The 19,094-nt window shown below is 44.8% G+C and overlaps 2 protein-coding genes across 3 annotated transcripts in view; one reads left to right on the top strand and one right to left on the bottom strand.

The window, feature by feature from the left end:
• The window catches only part of DHX32 (DEAH-box helicase 32 (putative)), a 62,390-nt gene extending 57,227 nt beyond the window's left edge, over positions 1-5,163 (top strand). For both annotated transcript variants that reach the window (XM_003794065.3, XM_023515608.1), the window contains exons 9-12: positions 123-272; positions 1,797-1,984; positions 3,052-3,233; positions 4,652-5,163. In XM_003794065.3, coding sequence (XP_003794113.1) covers positions 123-272; positions 1,797-1,984; positions 3,052-3,233; positions 4,652-4,823 — 692 coding nt within the window. In that variant the 3' untranslated portion in view covers positions 4,824-5,163. The remainder of the gene's footprint in view (positions 1-122; positions 273-1,796; positions 1,985-3,051; positions 3,234-4,651) is intronic.
• On the bottom strand, positions 4,954-18,965 carry BCCIP (BRCA2 and CDKN1A interacting protein). The gene is made up of 7 exons (XM_003794066.2): positions 18,768-18,965; positions 14,571-14,645; positions 13,760-13,840; positions 9,074-9,163; positions 8,000-8,187; positions 6,460-6,634; positions 4,954-5,393 (listed from the first exon to the last, which is right to left on the bottom strand). Exons 1-7 carry the CDS (start codon positions 18,933-18,935, stop codon positions 5,223-5,225), a joined length of 948 nt encoding a protein of 315 aa, XP_003794114.1. The 5' UTR covers positions 18,936-18,965; the 3' UTR covers positions 4,954-5,222.
• Between the last annotated feature and the right edge of the window lie 129 nt (positions 18,966-19,094).

The raw sequence follows: 19,094 nt of genomic DNA on the forward strand, positions 1-19,094 counted from the left end.
ATATATTTAGGGAATCAAAACAAGAGCAATTCCACAAACACTAGTGACCCTCCCCTCTGTGTGTTATGCTAAGATGAAAGGTCTTCATTATCACTGACCATGTGACCTTTTGCATTTTAAAGCTCCTAATTGCTTTTCACATCTGCCACATGAAACTGAGGAGGCTGCCATGACTTGTTGGAAGACATTTTTACATCCTGAAGGAGACCACTTTACCCTCATCAACATTTATAAGGCCTACCAAGACACGACTCAGAATTCTACCAGTGAGCGTAAGTGAATGCTTGTGATTCTCAGAAACTACCCACCAGTTCCACCCTCCTTTCCCAAAATAAGGCAGACTTCTCTAGCCTCATGGACCACTTGAGTACAGTGGAACTTGAGACCCTCCAGACCAGCGGCTCTGTGGAGCGGCACTCACTCCTGCCCCCGGGCGTTGGAGTGCTGCCATCTGTGCTGTCTGGAGCTCCCGCACTCCGCTCAGCCAGCACTCACAGTGAGCTCGCTTGGGGTTAGGTAATGGGGGAGCACAGAGGCTGGGCAGAGAAGGGACAGGCCTCTCCAGGTGCCCACTGTGTCAGGGTTGTGCTGGGCACTCCTGGTCAGAGCACATTCGCTGTCCCAGTGGAGAGAGGCTGGGCGCTCCAGACACGGGAAGAGCAGCTGCTCTCTGAGAGGCTGTGGGGGCTGCTGGAGCTTGGCAGAGGAGCGCAGAGGGCATCCGATGGGCAGAGTGGCACATGTGGAAGCATGGAAGCCAAGTCCTGTGTGTGCCTGAAGGACAGTGGGCAGGTCAACTGTCACAGGAGGGGACCCAGAGAGAAGTGAACTGGAAGCTCCTGTGTGAACAGTCACAGACAAGAGGACTCCGGGGGCAGGGCTAGGAGTTCCCTTTCTGAAAGGAGAATGTCTTCTTCCCTCTGTTCTCCATGGAGCACTGCTTACCTCCTCTGCTCTAGAAGATGCCATGAAAAATAAATGAAGTCATATGAAAACCATGACAGCATTTTAAAAGGCAGTAGAATTGTATAAAGAGCTCAGAGTTAGTGTTTCAAAGCTGAGCCAGAAAGTACACGGGAGTCTGGTGCCATCTTTTAAGAGCAAGCAGGATGAATGACACTGTTTGACCAACTGCATTCTCTCCTTGGACCAAGTAGGCCTGAGTGGACAGGGCAGAGTAAACAAAGGTCTTCTGCCCACTGTGCCAAGGCCATGTGCATTCCCAGGTCTATCTTAAATAATTACAGATGGCAACAAAGAATAACTTCCAGCTGAACCAGGTGAATGAATTTTAATATAAAATTGCACCTATGGTAGTTGAGCTTCACTGTAACATAATTAATTCCCACATCAGCTTAGTAGTAATCCTTTTCTTATCATTAAATAAAGTATGGGATATTTTTACAGATCAAAGGAATGTACACTGCAGGCTTTTTCCATCCTAGTTTGATTAAATGCAGCCAAGTACATCCTTGCTGTATACACTTGAGACAAAAATGTAGATTTTCATCCTCTGCCCATTATGAGCCACAGGCTGAAGGAACTATAGCTTTGGTCAGCACTAGGAGCAAGCTGTTTCCAGTTTGCCAGGATGACGGGCCCTCGGTTGGAGGTACGGGTGTTACCATCTCCCTTCCTGGCAGGGCCCCATCTCTCTGCCCTAGGAGAACCCATCCTGGCTGCCTTCTACTGCTCACGACAGAGGAGAGTGCACAGGGCTTAACAACAGCACCTTCCTGGCTGTCGGGCTAATGACAGATCATTTCTAAATAGGTCTGTGTTCTCTCCCCTCCTAGACTGTGTCGAAAAGTGGTGTCACGATTACTTCCTCAACTGTTCTGCACTCAGGATGGCAGATGTTATCCGAGCTGAACTCTTAGAAATTATCAAACGAATCGAGCTTCCCTACGCAGAACCTGCTTTTGGCTCCAGAGAAAACACTCTGAACATAAAGAAAGCTCTTCTCTCTGGTTACTTTATGCAGGTAACAAGTGGTAGAGTTGCCTTGGCATGGGCTTCCCTGAAGTTCACATATCAAGGACATTTCTGTCAGAATGTCCTTAGAATAATGAATGACATAAACTATCAGTAAAACTAAAAATCCATGCTGTTAAAGATTTGGTACTTAAATATATTTACCCTTATGGGAGTAAATATAACCAGGCCAGAATATTTTAACTCTGTCCAAAAGGACAAAAGATCTTTTTTAAGACAGAAGGGAAGGGAAGCTGACGCTCAGATAGAGCCCCTCAGCTCAGCTGTTATGAGCAGCTCCGTTTAACTGGTGATGCTAACGCCCAGCCAACAGCGGCACTGTGTCACCTTTCTCTCCCAGTGAAGGCTAATGGAGCTCCTTAAATTCACACACACTGCAGAAGCAGGTGTGCTCTTCACATTGCAGTGTGAGAAATACAGAGGTAATCCCACAAAACAAACTCTAAAGTAGTCTTAATGGCATTTCTGCATAGATTTCCTCATTTGTACAGAAACAGTTTCCTCCATCACAGTGTTATTGTGAACTAAGCCCCAAGTTTAAAGTATTTGACATTTGAGGGCAGGAGTTTGATTTCATGACCAAAGCATTAACCTTAGCACGGCACTCTGAGCACGGTAGCCTCAAAATCTTAGCATGTTATCTGAAAATAGGAAATATGCGTGGCAAATTTTAGTTTTAACTATCTATATGAAACATTTTGGGGCTCAGTGCACAGAGCTCAGTTAGTAGAGCGCCAGCCACATACACCGAAGCTGGCAGGTTCAAGCCTGGCCCGGGCCTGCTAAACAACAGTGACAGCTACAACCAAAATAGCCAGGTGTTGTGGTGGGCGCCTGTAGTCCCAGCTACTCGGGAGGCTGAGGCAAGAGAATCGCTTAAGCCCAAGAGTTAGAGGTTGCTGTGAGCTATAATGCCATGGCACTGTACCCAGGGCGACATGGTGAAACTCTGTCTCAATAAAAAGAAAGAAAAAGTATTTGGGGACTTTTTGCAATAAACATTTTTGTGTGTTGATCTCCTACAGAATCTTTGTCCTTTAAAACTCTGCCCTGTAGATTGCTCGGGATGTCGACGGGTCTGGGAACTACTTGATGCTGACACATAAGCAGGTTGCCCAGCTGCACCCCCTGTCCAGTTACTCGGTCACCAAGAAGATGCCGGAGTGGGTCCTCTTCCACAAGTTCAGCATATCCGAGAACAACTACATCAGGATTACCTCAGAGATCTCTCCTGACCTGTAAGTTTAATGGAAAAGAAGGGGCCTTGGCTCAGCGCCTGCAGCTTAGCAGCGAGAGCACAAGCCACACACACCGGGGCTGGCAGGTCTGAATCCAGCCTGGGCCTGCCAAACAGTAACTATGACTGAAAAATTGCCAGGCGTTGTGGTGGGTGCCTGTAGTCCCAGCTACTTGGGAGGCTCAGGCAGGAGAATCAACTGCTTAAGCCCAAGAGTTTGAGGTTGCTGTGAGCTGTGACACCACAGCACTCTACTGAGGATGACACAGTAAGACTCTGTCTCAAAAAAAAAAAAAAAAAGAAAGAAAAAGGGGCTTCTTTTTCATTCATACCTGCGGGAGTAAATGACAACTTTGGTTTTTATCCTCAGTTATAAGAGGTTTATACTGGTACCAATCTTAATTTACGTCAAGAGTACCTACTAAGGGCAGGCCTCTGTGAGAGTCCTAGAAAAGTTCCCTGCTGTGGGAGTTCAGCATGAAGGGAAAGGCAGCGCAGAAACAAAGCAGCGTGTGTGTCTAGGAGGAAGAGGCCACTGCGGAGACGGTCTGCAGGTGCACTGCCCTTGAGGAGAAATGACCTTGGCTGTCTCCCAGATGAGGCGCTGCACTGGAGCTGGGGCGGGTGCTGTGGAGGGGAAGGAGGAAAGGTGAGGACGAAGAGACAGGCAGGCACCAGAGGGTGTAAGGCTTTGTGGGCTACGTAAGGGCTTGGGTTTTATCTGAAGTGCAGTAGACAGCGATCAGAGCATTTAAGCAGGAACAGTATCTTCTCTGTACACTTTAAAGGTCACTGTGGCTGCTCAGTGGAGGCTGGAAAGAAGGGACAAGGGTGAGACAGGGGACTAGTCTCAGAGGCCACTGCAGACTCTGGATCCATTTTGAAGATGCCTCTACTGCTTGGGCAAAGTTATGCTCAATGCTGCAACCAAAGAGTAGCTCATATACTAATTAAGATGAGAAAAAAGCAAAGATACTCCCTCTGTTACCCTCCCAGAGTTCTCCAAGTATGCGAGCTGACGCCTCTCATATGGTGATGGGCCTCACAAAATTTACTAGTTCTCACAATGCTTAGTGGTGGGCGGCGCTGCTGCTGTACAGTGTAACACTAGGAAGGTCGATGCATTCTAGAAATGCTCAGATTGGTTGCATCAAAACCAGAAAGTAGTTATTTCACAAACACAGATGGAGACACTTAACACCAGAGAGGCCAACTCATTCTAGAAATGTGATCAGATTGGCTGCACGGAAACCAGGAAGTATTTATTTTATAAGACAGATGGAGCTACTGAGAAGTTAGACTAATTGCCAGTTCTGTAAGTAGATCCTACAGGGTGGGAAGGCCCCAGACAGAATTTGGGCATCTCTCACCACCCTCTCCACCCAAAATCTAATTTTTTTGTTTTATTTAAACAAATAGATTTATGCAGCTGGTACCACAGTACTACTTCAGTAATCTGCCTCCTAGTGAAAGTAAGGATATTCTACAGCAAGTAGTGGATCACCTATCCCCTATATCAACCACGAATAAGGAACAGAAAATGTGTGAAACGTGCCCTGAAACTACTGAGCAGAGATGCACCGTACAGTGAGCCCACCCGCCACGGGCACAGCACTGTCCCCACCCACCAGATGGACGGTGGCCTGCTGCAGGGAGGGGCAGACACTTACCAGGAAGATGGAGATCACACCCCACAAAATAGGCTTGAAAAAAACATTTTGTATATTATTTTAAAATAAAAAATAGTTTTTATTGAGTTCTTTAAATTACTACTCCATTTTTTTCTTATTGGAAAAACTTTAAATCAACCATTCATAATCTGACCAAAATTTTAAAAAAGATATTTTATAAATGTGAACAGACATGTGGGGCAGAACCCTACTTTTTGTAGAGGATCTTAATCTGAATAAAGTCTTGAGTTTTTCAGTAAATCAGTCCACTGAGTTTTCTGGTAATTTTACAAAAGCCCGTCACTGCCCCGGGAAGGGGGCTAGATGGACAGATGTTTTTTCAGCTCCTCCATGATTCCCTCCATCTTGTCACATGGAATTAACATCACGGTTCGCAAGGGCTTCATTGGTGCATCATCAAAAGACCATTTGCCTCCCAGACAAGTGTCGCTCTCCTCCTGTACCGAGTAGCTGAACGTCAGGACTGCCTTCTAAACCAAACAGCATAAAGAAATACAAACTAAATAGAAAAGGCAAACTCCTTTAATCTGCAATGAAGAATATTATGTTCAGCATATACTTAATAAGAATGACAGCTAAAGGAAGCAAAGCTCAGAATAAAATAAGCTCAACTGAGACATTTAGACAGAAGTTATAAAATGCTCGCCAAACAGGTTTGTGACCCATGTGAGGAACATGGACAGAGGTGTGCCATTCCTGAGCGAACCAGCAGCTAGGTGTCATTAATCTCATTTAATTGTCAAAATAACCTTGTGACAGACAAGTGAAATTAAGATATTAATGTCTGACAATTAACGAGAACATGTCTTCAAAGAGGTCTTTTCTCACTCTACAGCTGCTGCCTTAGTGTAAGGCCGCTGTGTTTGGATCAGGCCATCACTCCCCTGAAAGGCTCTGCCTGAGGTGCTGAGACACATTTACGAAGTGATTTTCACTTTTTACTTCATGGAAAACAAGGGCAGTGCTTCCATCTTCAGCCTTACAAGTAGTAAGTGGTTTTATCCGATTCAGGAAATATGTTCTCCCTCAGATTTATTAAGATTTCTAAGAAAGAGTATGAGAAAGAATAATCTCATATAGGGACGCTCCTTTTATAGGAAAAAAGCATTAGAACTCTGGCCATGAGCAGGGTGACCCCCACAACTCAGGGCACAGCGCACAGGTGCCCCAGCTGTGTGACCTCAGATCAGTTCCTTGTCTCCCTCAGACTCTGTGCACGTCTACAGACCCAGGTTAACGTCCACCTTGCCGCTGGGAAGCACGTTATAAATCCCTAATCATGCACAGCAGGTTGATCACTCTTCTCCTCCTCACACTCAGAACCAACGGTGTGGGTGGGGGGAGGCTGGGGACAGCCTTTGGAGTTCCTACTACGTGCCAGGCACGATGTTGGCTGCTAGCTCCCAGGAACACAGAGAAACAGAGAGTGGCCCCACTTGAAGGACTCTGACATAAAATGGAAGAACAATAAATCTTGATTATTTTTAAGAAAATTCTTCCATACATCCAAACACACACATAAAGCAGGAGTCTTACCTCATAGAAAAATTCTTCCTCTGCATTTGCAAACATCAGCTCATCTTTGTTTTGGCTGCTCCATTTCTTTTTGGAACTGTTTTTTCCAGCTTCCACAAATGTCTTACTAATCAGAAGGTAAAAGCAGCACTTCCCGCATGGCTTGTTGGTTTTGTGGGCCTCTGCTAGTTCTTTCCTACAAGGCACAACACAGAACGTTTACCTGCTGGGTCAAGTGAAATCCACCAGCAAACCAGAGCACAGAGAAGGCCAGAGGGGAGCCCCTGTGGCTTCTGCTGTGACAGAGGCTTACTGAGGGACCTATCCTCTGGCCACTTCTGAGCAATGGTTTGTACATATGCAGCCAGCTGCACTTTAGATTGATTAGAATGCCCTGTAAAGAGTACGATGAATCTCAGATGATGCGGAGTCATAAATACACAGCAACAAACATTGAGTCTCAAATTCACTCAATCACTGCTCTGACTGTGCAGAAACATGTAAGAACCTAAATTTTGTATAGCAATGAACACTTAACTAAAACAGACAAAAGCATACAGCCACAGCCAGCATCACTGCAGCATGTGACTAAGACAGTCTCTACTTGTGGAGTCTGGGACTAACTTCTGACATACTGCAGGAACTGCGTAGAGACGGTCAATGGAATGGCAATGAAGCCCTAACCTTTTTTCTCTTCTGAAAATTACATGTAGTCCTGCACATCTGGCTGCCCCTAAGCAAAAATGTAAAGAAACTCAGACCCACTTCCACTTGCTCTTAACAGAGAATCAAGACAAAGCAGATCACTCTCCTGTAAAACCCAATGAATGTGAGCTCCAGCTGATTAAAAAGACAAAATAAGGGAAACCACCACCAAAAAAACCCCTTATGGTACCAGAAGTCCAATCTGAGCAGCAGCCGTGAGGGCAGAGAGGAGGAGAGTAAAACTAAAGAGCACTGAGCCTGTAACGGAAACTGGCAACCGTGAGGGTGTGGGGCTACACCCCAAGCATGTGACCTCCCTCGGAGAAACGGTACTCCACAAAGGCCTGGCATCTCACGTCCTCACGTCAAAGCAAAGACAGCACAATTCTTAGTTCACTCACTTTGCTAGATGATTTCACAGCTCTTCTTAAATTTAAAATATTTTTGTAAACGTAAAACTACCACATTATAAAATAAAACCCCAGGAACTATGGTTTCATTAGTTATAAAACTATCGATAGAATCTGGGGATTGTACTGATTTTGTTATTGTGGTATTTGTTCAGCATTTTATGTTACAGAAATCTTCACCTTACACAAGGAAGGTGAATAGTCTATAGAAATTCCTCTACTTTTATACCATTTAAGTCTTTAATATTAAGATTATTGTTATAAATAATCAAAACTCTTCAAAAAGCTGATTATTGATAAAGTATATCCTTCACAGACTGTTTCTTCCACTCTCCTCACGCTAAAACAAAGGTGGAACTCTCTCTGTACCTCCACATTCCACTTAAGCCACATTCTAAATCTACTTGGAAGACAACTGCTCTCGCGATATTGCCCAGGTCTCTTACTGAAGCTGCTGGTGCATGGGCAGGGCGATCTGTGGAGGGACATTAATGAATCTTTCACTCAGCAGAAAGCCCACAGGCTTGGTGGTGTCATTTAGTAGCTTATCCAGCTGTTCAACAGTGCTCCTGTCACAGTTCTTCTCGCAGAAGCTTAGAATCAACTCTTTAATTTGTTCGGCACACTGGGTACCCTACAAAGCAAAGCAAAGAGAAGGCTCACTTTTTACTGCAGGTCGTCAATACAAGAGAAAACCTGAAAGTGAGAACTACCGCTTCTTATCTCACAGTTAAGGAGTTTCCTGCCTTTACAATCTTTCTGCCTTTTTCTCTCTCTCTTTTTTTTTTTTTTTTGCAGTTTTTGACTGGGGCTGGGTTTGAACCTGCCACCTCCAGCATATGGGGCCGGCGCCCTACTCCTCTGAGCCACAGGTGCTGCCTTAAAATCGTGTATGCCTTTTGTGCTGACCACTTAGGTGTTCCTCAAAAGTAACTATACATGGATATTCACCATCCCATGATGGTCAAGAGGGTTATAATTAACACTCAGGATACGAGGAATAGCAATCCCAGTCTATCTCATGAAGAGAGATGCAACTGGGAAGCTCATCTCAATACTAAGGGTTAACTGCAGGGTGCATTTCATTCTGAGGAGGGCAGGCAGCTGCTTTACTTACTTTTTATTGCAACTCATTAGCCAGTCAATAAAAAGAGATGGATCAAAATACAAGTCAATGTCAGTTAGTACCCTTGACTTCGGAAAGCAGCAAGGCCTCAGAATGCCTCACAAGCCACAAAGACAACAGCTGCAGAGATGGCACAAACCTGTCCTGGGTCACTGCCAGCACAGGGTTAAAAGCCAGATGATGCTCTTTGCCACAGGGAGCAAATCATGTTAACTGGGCAGGTGATTCAAAACAATACCCCCTTCACACAGAGAAAGGATTACGGCGAGATTTCACACACACATATCCTTATAGTTAGTATCCCTGTCGGACAAAAACACACTTTCACCACGCATTAAACAAATGTGGTTTTGGCTTAAGGAATAAGCATTCGGATGCCACCCATGAAACCAACCTTTCTTTCGGTTAAATTTAAAAGGCTTATGAAACCAAAAATCTCATCTTCATCCACATCATCATCGCTGTCTTCTGAAACATCTGTTTGCTATTTTAAAAAGAAAAAATATTTAAATTTTATATTTAACTGAGAAGAAGTATATTTATCAAGTCTTAGAATCTAGGCTTCCTAATCTTTTCACTTCTCATAAGCAAGACTTTGTTTTCTTTTCTTTCTTTTTTTTTTTTTTTGAGACAGAGCCTCAAGCTGTCTCCCTGGGTAGAGTGCTATGGCATCACAGCTCACAGCAACCTCCAACTCCTGGGCTCAAGCGAGTCTCCTGCCTCAGCCTCCCAAGTAGCTGGGACCACAGGCGCCCGCCACAGTGCCTGGCTATTTTTTGGTTGTAGCCATCATTGTTGTTTGGCGGGCCCGGGCTGGATTTGAACCCACCACATTGGGTGTACGTGGCTGGTGCCTTAGCCACTTGAGCCACAAGACTTTGTTTTCATGCCTTCTTCTTAGGAAAGCATTCTATCCTGAACACCCTGAGACCTGCCTCGTTTCACTTTACTTCTTTAACACTGTCCCTCTTTTTACCTTCTGGATGATCTCATCCCACTCAACCTTTCTCTATACTAGATTCTAAAAATATTCTCCTTTGCCAGATTCTCAATATAATTGACTTTCTAACAATATGGCTGAGGTCAGACCGCCCTCATTTCTTTGCTGGCCCATAACATTGTTTCACATAAAATTTACATCCTTCCAGAACACTTGACAGTCTAGTTTTGGTTTGTTTTTTTTTTTCCAACAGCCTGACTCTGTTGCCCAGACTAGAGTGCAGTGGCATCTGCGTAACTCACTGCAAACCCTGGGTTCAAGCAATCCTCCTGCCTTAGTCTCCCAAGGAGCTGGGACTACGGGTGCCTGCCACAGCACCAGGCTAATTTTTCTATTTTTGTGAAAGACAAGGTCTCCCTCTTGCTCAGGCTCCCACCACACAACACCTGGCTATTTTAGAGATGGAGTCTCCCTCTTGCTTAGCTGGTCTCAAACTCCCAAGCTTAAGCGATCCACCTGCCTCAGCCTCCCAGAGTGCTGGTATTACAGACATGAACCACCGTGGCTAGCCAAACTCTTCAGTCTGGAATGATCCTTGAGGGCCACTTACAGCTACCACATGGCAAGACAGAAGAAAGGGAGCAAGAAAGACAACAATGACTTAAGCGTACAGAATAAGAATGGAATGGTTGACTCCAACTTCCAGCTATACTTGACAGCCTTCCTAACTAGAGGCCTCAATGCCTTACCCACAGTTTCCCTTTCGCACGTTGCCTGTTTACTTGTCAAAGTCATAAACTCTTCTCTCACTTCATCCCCAGCCGTCAGCATAGAGGCTGGCACGAGTTGCCAGGCGGGGAATATACACTCACTGGATGAAATGAGGCAGCTGCTTTTATACCAAAGGAACCCGCAATTGCCCCCATGTGCTCGGACCTGTTCTGCTGGGAAGGGACACACAAAGTTCCAGCCATACTTTTCAGCACTCTGGTTCAGTTAAGCATGGTCCACAGCACTTGGCAGGATAGTCACGGCATCAAGATGCCCCCAGGACATAGAGCCTCTGCCAGGGGCAGAAGCCAAAGCAGCCCAGACACTGAAGGCGAGGCCTGGACACACTTGGGAAAGGGGAGGGGTCTAAGGTGGTGATGCCACTAGGAAAGGAGCTCAGACCAAGGAGTTGCCAAGGAGTTCCAGACTTCCCAACCAAACAAAGCAGGGTGGAGCCTGTCTGCTGACCCTGGCTGTCAGTCCAGCAGTTCTTCCCGATGGAATAGGGAGGGTGGGGTGTCTTAGGCAGAGTCTGTGCCATAATGAAGGACAAAGACCACTCAACAGCAGAGAACGAGAAGGCAACTCGTGAGAGAGACTAACACTTCCAGTGCGAAGACCAAGGGCACATTGGCTCATCAAGGAGAAAGGGGAAAAGTCTAGGGGAAAAAAAAATAGACAAACCAGGAGGCTTGGTCCTCCAAGATCAACATTTGACAGCTGCCCTGCACTCAGAGGCCCCCCAGCTACAGTGGCAAAACCTGTGCAGCACTGGCAGACAAAGGTCGGGGAGAATAAAGGGGACCTCAGTTATAAGCCTGTTTAAGAAATCCAAAAACGCGGTCACTCATGTCACAAGCCATTCACATCCACCTGGAACACCCTGTTCCTCCTCTCTCTGTGACAAGCCCTGTCAACTGTATCCAGGCAGGGACACAAGGGATCTGCCCTTCCAAGGGTCTGGGGTCACAATCCTGTCTACAGCCATCTGCCTCTCTAGCGACCTGTTTCCCTGCCCCATCCCATCCCCTCCCGCCCCTCAAGTCCCATAAGCCTCTTCATTCAACAGTTTTTTAGTACCTGAGCAAATTCGTTACAACCAGGGAGAACTCAATGACCCTTCACCTCCAGCTTCTCTCTCCAACTCTCACAGAGGCAGTTTGCTGTTCTCCTCCCCTCCCTGGCTTCTCTCTAGTCCCCTATGGACTATCTTCTCTAGAAAAATCCAAATCCCCACAGTCCATAAGACTCCAGCAAGTGCTTTGGGCAGTCCCTCCGCTCAAAGAGGCTTCTATTCTCAAACGGCTGGTACAAGCCAGAGACCCTGTAATAACTATAGAGCTCCTTGTGTGATTAACCATTTAAAGGCTGAGGCCCCCATTAGAGGATAAGCTCTTTCAAGGATAAAAACAACTGCTCCTCCTACATATCCATCAGGTGTTAAAAGCTAATCAGCTACAGACCACATTCGCTTGCTGTGAGAGCAGGCAGTCTGCTTCTTCCCATTGCTTCAATAAAAGAAAGCTGCTGTAGTTTCATTTCTCTTGTTCTCTGCCTTAGTTTTATCTCTCTTGTTCTCTTTACATTTAGTGTTGTAAGGTTAGTAGCATTTTCAGAAAGTCTGTGAAGTGTCCACCGTATTTAGTAACAAATGAGTGTTATTCACCATTCAACATTAGCATCTTGTGGCAGAAGAGCCAGGCTAGGATGTTTGAGGAATGAATTCGGAGGAAAGGAAGTGGACACCACGAATAAGACTACTTTTCAAGAATTTTGACTTTGAAGATAAAGTGAGACATATGAAAGTAAGGTAGCTATAGAGGAACATCAGACTGAAACAGTTTCGTTTATTTTGATTTTGATGTAGGCTAGAGAATAGTGTCAGGAACGGGAAAAAGACATCAGCAATGCCACCAACTGCAATGGCTTGTGCCTATAATCCCAGTTACTCTGGCAGCTGAAGTAGGAGGATTGCTTGAGGCCAAGAGTTCAGAACCAGCCTGGGCAACGTAGCAAGACACCCTCCCCCCCATCTCTAAAACACCAGCAGTAATAGCTACACATCTATAGCACTCGCCATGTGCCAGACACTATTCTAAGCACTGAGCAACTCATTTGTTCACCTTTCACTCTATAAGGTAAGTGTAATACCCTAATCTTCAGAGATGAAAATGGAAAAAGATTAAGGTCACTGTGGCAAATTGTGCCCTCCAAAGATGACCCTGACAATCTATTTAACATTCTCTTCTGAGAAAGTAACTTACACACTCCTCCCATTGAGTAGTGGGGTGTGGGTCCCCTTCCCCTCCGTAGAACTTAGTGTCTGTGCTGGTCAAGTGAATGGTGCAAATGATATTCTATCCTAAAATGCTATGTGCTCTACTTGGGTCTTTGGGCTGCTTGCTCTTGACCAACCAGTGTACAGAGCTCACATGAAGAGGAACGCATGCGAGCCCCAGCTGGGCTCCCAAAGGACAGCCAGTGCTAACTTGCCAGGCATGTGAATGAGCTACCTTGAACGTGAACCCTCCCACCCCAGGCTGAGTCTCCCTAACTAATGTGACAGGAAGCCAGAGCAGAGAAGAGTCATCCCCACTGAGCTCTGTCCAGCTGCAGTTCCACAAGCCAAATAAATGGCACCAGGCTGTGGGGTAGTTTCTTATGCGGCAACGGATAACCAACTGTAAGAGCCTCCAGAGGACAAGTGACAGAGCCACTCGACCCAGCCCTCGTTTTGTTAGGCTATCTAAACATCCTCTGATGGTGACAGTCCCCCTTCCAATGCACCCCCCCTTGCTCTGCAAGATGCTACTCTGCTGCTTCTTCTTCCACTTCTCAGCCTTTCCACCTCCTCTGCTGGCTCTGCCACTTATTTTACGCATCCAACTGTTGGCATTACCAGGGCGTCTGTCCCCTGCCCTCCCTGGGCAATCCCAACCACTTCTGTGACTTCAGTGACCACTCATTTGCAGAAAACTCCCAACGCTCAGGGCTCCAGCTGCTACTCAGACCCTGACTCGAATGCATCACAGGCAGCCCAAACTAGAAGCACACAGGCCAAACACACACCCCTCCTAACCTCACCTCCCTCCATGTCTGCTGTCCTGACTGCTCACGCCACACGCCCCTTAACTCCTTTTACCCTCTCTCAGACCCAGTCACACACTAAGCCTCATCACAGTTCATCTCCCAAATTATCTTCTAAATGAGCCCACTTCTCTCCCTCTCCAGATTACCACATTTAATAATGCTGGGTTATTACAATGGCTTTCTAACTACTCTTCCTTCCTCCAGAATATTTTCTTCCGATTTGTGCTGAACAGAATAAAGGACTCATTTAATGAGAATAAACACTCTTGTTCTACTTACCTTAATCACACTCCCAACATGGTTCTGCTGTATTAAGATTTCTGTTAGTTCTGCAATGTTCACAGGAGCCTTTAAGAAAAGCTAAAAGGAAGAAAAAGATTATTTTAAATTAAGATTACAGTATAGTTTCTAATAAAACTTCACATCTCATATATTGAAATAAAAATAATGAAATATCAATGGCTTGACCAAAAATGACCTAGAAAACCAATCCCAAGAAGAAAAGCAAAACCTAGGAAAGGCAAAGAAGCCGGCAAAGGTCAGGAAATTTCAGGCAAGTGACAGTAGGCCGTTGAATAAAAACTATGGGTGAGAGAAGATAAGGAGGAAAGGGAGAGGATGGACATAAGGGAAAGAATTTGACAATGAGGACACTGCAGGCTATGAAAGTCAGAGAACTAAAGCCATATTATTTAACATATGGGGGAAGGAGTCAACAGAAGCAGCAAGCATCAATGCTGTAGCACCCATGGCACATATAGCACATGGGTGTTATATAAAAAGGTTTTTACTTCATAGTCTGAATATGAGTTAGAGAAAACAAAATAGTAGCTCAAGTAATTAGCCAATGAAAAGGGTATTTTAGGACAGAAAATACTTAAATACATAAATCAGACGAAGGGATCTGAGCGCAGAGGTACAGGTTAGAGTGGGTAGCTCTGGAAGAGAAGAGAAACAACTGTTCCTTCCAGACAAACTGGAGAGGACAGAAACGGGAATTCGAAATGGATGAAACCTGAGAGAGCTTATGCTGACTGGCTGGACTTTCATAGAAAAGCAAAATTTATGTGTAACAAGTAAAAGACAATACCTGCTGCAGTAATTTCTTAATTCCGTCATGATCACTGTCTGAGATGGAGTAAGCTTCAAATTCAATATTCACTTCCTGTAAATAATACACAAAACAGTTTGTCATACGTAACTTTCTGAGATGACTCGGGCATTATTTTTCACTTTGCAGATTCTTCTTTTCCTTCTACCTCCATTCTTTCTAGGTGCTTTCTCTATTAGGTCATCTACAGAAGATGCAAAAAACAAGGACAAGAAAATTTCACCTGAAACTCTGTCTAGGCCTTAACACAGCAAACACCGCGGAGACTGCCATCAGTACGAACTACAAAGAACACTCACACAACCTTCTCCTGTAATACTAAATGAAAGAATAAATGCTCAGTGACCTAGTTTAAATGTTGAGGAAGTCTGCTCCAGATTAAACAGCCACAGCAGTGACAAAAGAATAATTTTTTTACCTGACTACAAAAAGAGTGACAAAGAACAAAATGACTTTGGAAGTACCTGAAATTGCCCCGAGGCTGATTAGAACAAGATGTTGAGGCTATGCTTCATTTACATAGTGAATGTTTACTGAGTACCACACTGGCGGCAAGAAAAGTGCCAGGCACTGGAAGTGAAAAGACTCTCCTAGAACTTATGGTTTAGGCAGGAATACAGACATTAGGAAACATTCATGGAAATAAATGTGAAGTTGCAATTGTACATGCTATAAAACACAAGTACATGGTACTGTGACAACTTAAAAAATTAGACAGTTAGGAAAGGCTTCCTTAAAGTAGTAACACTTAGCAGGGAACTGACAAAAAGTAAAGAGGGCTCCTGGCATAGGCACAGCACCAGCTAAGGCCCTAAGGGAAGAGGAAACAGGTTGAGAGCAAGCTACTAAAACAAGTCTACACAGCCCAGCTCCCTGATCTATCTCTGAGAAACAATAACACCGCAATCTAAGAGATGACACTGGAATGCCAAAAACAAAACCTAGATGCTTTTACACGTTACACCAGATTAGTCCTTGAGGATCCTCAATCATACCTTGTAAGACACAAATGAACTTGGGGCTCTGATGAACAGTGTATTTAGATGCACTTCAGGTTTTATAGGTTCTGGAATTTAGGTCTTAAGCCCAAGGATGTTATGGAGGAAATAAGACCTACTTTTTTGCCTTGCCATCCTAACTATGCATATATTTAAATTTTTCCTTAACTATTAATTTTTCCAGATCTAGATATCAAGTCCAGCTTGCAGACTTCAAATCCTGAGCAGCAAAATTCAGGGGGTTGGGTGGGAGTGTTCCAAACAGCAACAAACTAAACCAAATGAATTGTCCTTATTCAGGACTTCAATTTATTCCTTAGAAGTAAGTAACATTATTTAAATAGTACTGTTCTGGTTTTTTTCCTTGTCTAGCTAGAAGCTGCAGACCTCTGTCCTAGGCTATCATGGCACTGCCAATCCAAGGGAACCCACATGCTTTCAGCAGGAACATCCTGCTGGAACAAAGCCCTTTTACCCCCACGTGATCTAGAATTAAGACTGTAGCATCTAGCCTTCCTGCTCTTTTGAATGAAAATCTCAGAAGCTCTTGGCACTTTTGATTCTCTGCTCCATGAAGTAGAAAATGAAACCAAGTATTTCGAACATAGCAAAGAAGAGTAACCCAAAGATACGAAAGACTTGTAGGTCTCCCAGGCTCAGAGACCCAGTCTGTTCCTGAGGCTCAGCAGCTTTCCTACTCTAGGAAGTCTTTAAGATAACAGTGTATCCGAACACAAATTTCCCTTTCTCCTGAAGCTATCCTCCAAGATCTACCCACAGGATCTTAAGGATTTTAACTAGATACACCTGGTCCCTTCTCCTCTTTCACTGTCCCACCCCCTTGAGGTTCCCATAACCACTCTGTATTGCTGCTCAGCCAGCTGTGTCACTCTGTCCTTCCTAGCAGGCTCTGTAGGACCTTAAATTAGCATGCACATTTCTATACTTACATTCCATCTTGCTTCACAAAAAACCTGAGGCGGATTTTAAACTACCCAAATAATTCTCATAGATTTCTACATCAAGAAAATGAGTTTTGGATCAGTAAACATCTCAGACAATGAAAGCCTCCTTCAAATAGAGGAATAAATATCTACTAAGTGTTTCAGTATAGAGAACTGCTGTAAAAGCTGAACAATTTCTTCAGTCAAAAAAAAAAAAGGTCATACATGTCAGAAGAACATAATGGTGGTAATTCCTAACTTCACAGAGTTGATGTGAATAATAAATGAGTTAATGCAAAATGCATGAAGCCTGAAACAGCATGAATTATCATTATTATTATGGTTACTGCTGGAGGAAAAATGCTTACAATTAGAATAAATGAATCTGAGGATGTATACATTTTAAATTTTGATAGAGATTGTCAAATTAACCTTCCAAAGAAGATTATACCAGTTTATACTCCCACCCACAGTATATTTAAGTGCCTACATTATCATCAAAGATGCTTATTACACAAATTTTTAATCCTTGGCAGTCTGATAGATTTTCCATGTTAATGCAAGAAGCTCTGATTTCTATAACCCTAAGTTAGTATAACAGCCAAAGTTCTTCTAAGCAGAAAATGGAGAGATGATACTGAAGGCAAGAAGTCAAAGTAAAGAGCTGCTCTATAAAGGAAGATGTATCGTATATCCATCCCACAGTCTCACCCAGGGCCAGGGAACATGCAGCCTCAAGGCTACAGGTGATCCTCCAGATCCTCAGTGTGGTCCCTTGATGGAATCCAAACTTTGCAGAACAAAGCCCTTTATTAATTTGTTCTGTAAAGTTTGGATTCAGTCAAAAGGCTGCACTCAAGGATCCAGAAGCCACATGATACCCACCATCCACACTCAATCTGACTCATGGGTACCTCTATGACTTTATTTCCCATCGCTTTTTTGCTTGTTCTGGTGCAGCCATCCTGGCTCCCCTTGTGTCTGTCCCTCAACCATGAGGATCTGGATTTTCTTACAAATGTAATAGGAGGCAGTAGAGCACTCTGAGCAGGGGAGTGAGAACAGACCTTCAAGAACTCTGTAGTTTTAAGTGGAGTAGAGATAGTGGGAGAACAAAAGTGGAAAAGGCATGACAGCTATTATAATAGTCCAGGTTTGAGACAACGGAGATGTGGATTATGATGATCGCACAATCACCGAAGAGAAGTGTCTGGAAATTGAACGGAAAGCTAACAGGATTTACTGATGGACTAGATGTGGGATGAAGGAATGAGAGGAATTAAAAGGTAACCCCTAATTCTTGGGTTAGAGCAACTGCTGAATTTGGGGACAATTCACAGAAATGACATTGATTATGAGAGGGGCATGAATTACAAACTTTGCTTAGAACAAGTTAAATTTGTTAGCAGACCACCTCCCCACACTGACCACTTCCTTAAGCTGACCTAATTTTCATGGACCAGACATGCAACACATGTTGATATCAGGACAGCAAGCCTAGTTCCTTATGTTGACCAGTTTGTTAGTCTCTTGGGTGGTCAACTCATAGAGGTTCTACTGTATATAGACATTCAGTAGTCTTAAGGACCATTCAATCCTTATTATTCATTAAACAAATAATAAGTACCTGTACTGCCAGGCACTATGATAGCAGCTATGCTGAGGAAAGGAACCCAGGGACATGAAACCATAAAGCAAAAAAATCTGAGCAGGACCCATGGAGCCAGAAAATACAGCCTAGCTAAGATCTGAACAGGAGGGGAAAATTTTGCAGGATGAAGAACATTTGAAAAGTTTTTAAGGCAGAACAAGGCAGGAAGCTTTTGAGAAACTGAAAGGGCCATTGTGAGTGAAACATGCAACGTGAATAAGGCGGAGAGATGGCTCGGGTGGGGAGAGGATCAACTCCGCAGCCCCTTGTCTGGCTATTAAGGATTTGGGCTTTAGCCTGAGAACTAAAGACAGCCCGTGGGGCACAGAACTGCGTCATGGGTCGCGGGCCGGGCATGGCCAGGCCGGGGTAGTACTCCAGATAGCGATTACTGGGGCTGCAGTGTAAAAAACTGAAACAGAACGCGAGTAAGAATTTGTCACCTCCAGTTTCTACTCACAGGCGCTCAGGGGCGGACGAGTCGCCACTCCATGGAGCTCACGCTATATTCACACAGCTTTTAGTTGCCAGGAAGTTTTCTTCCCCGGGTATAAACCATACTGGGGTCGCAGGTGCTTCTCACCTCGTCAGTGATTTCGTCATCCTCATCTTCTTCCTCGTCACTGTCTTCTTCATCTTCGCTCTCATCCTCAGTTTCACGCTCCTCCTCAACCTCGTCGCCCTGGGCACGGGCACCCGGTGGCCGCGGAACCGCCGTGCCCACCGCACGCCGCTTGTGCCGGGACGCCATGTTGCCGCCCGCCCTGCGCCTGCGCACTTCCGCCGCCGGCCCTTCCGGACCAACCCACACTAGCTGAGGGGAGGGGGACTACGGAAAGCTGGGCGCCGAGTCGACGACAATCTCAGAGGCTCTGCTGGAATCCGCAGCTAAGATGTCACGTATTTATAT

The sequence above is a fragment of the Otolemur garnettii genome, unplaced genomic scaffold (assembly GCF_000181295.1).
Source record: "Otolemur garnettii isolate 467f Iridium unplaced genomic scaffold, OtoGar3 scaffold00075, whole genome shotgun sequence".
Lineage (NCBI taxonomy): Eukaryota > Metazoa > Chordata > Mammalia > Primates > Galagidae > Otolemur > Otolemur garnettii.

Excerpts from the sequence above, each read along its gene's own strand:
- BCCIP (XM_003794066.2), bottom strand. The coding sequence starts at position 18,935 with ATGGCGTCCCGGCACAAGCGGCGTGCGGTGGGCACGGCGGTTCCGCGG. Across the intron at positions 8,188-9,073 it reads TAAATTTAACCGAAAGAAAG|GGTACCCAGTGTGCCGAACA; the intron begins GTTGGTTTCATG and ends TTTGCTTTGTAG. Across the intron at positions 5,394-6,459 it reads AGGAAGAATTTTTCTATGAG|AAGGCAGTCCTGACGTTCAG; the intron begins GTAAGACTCCTG and ends TGTTTGGTTTAG.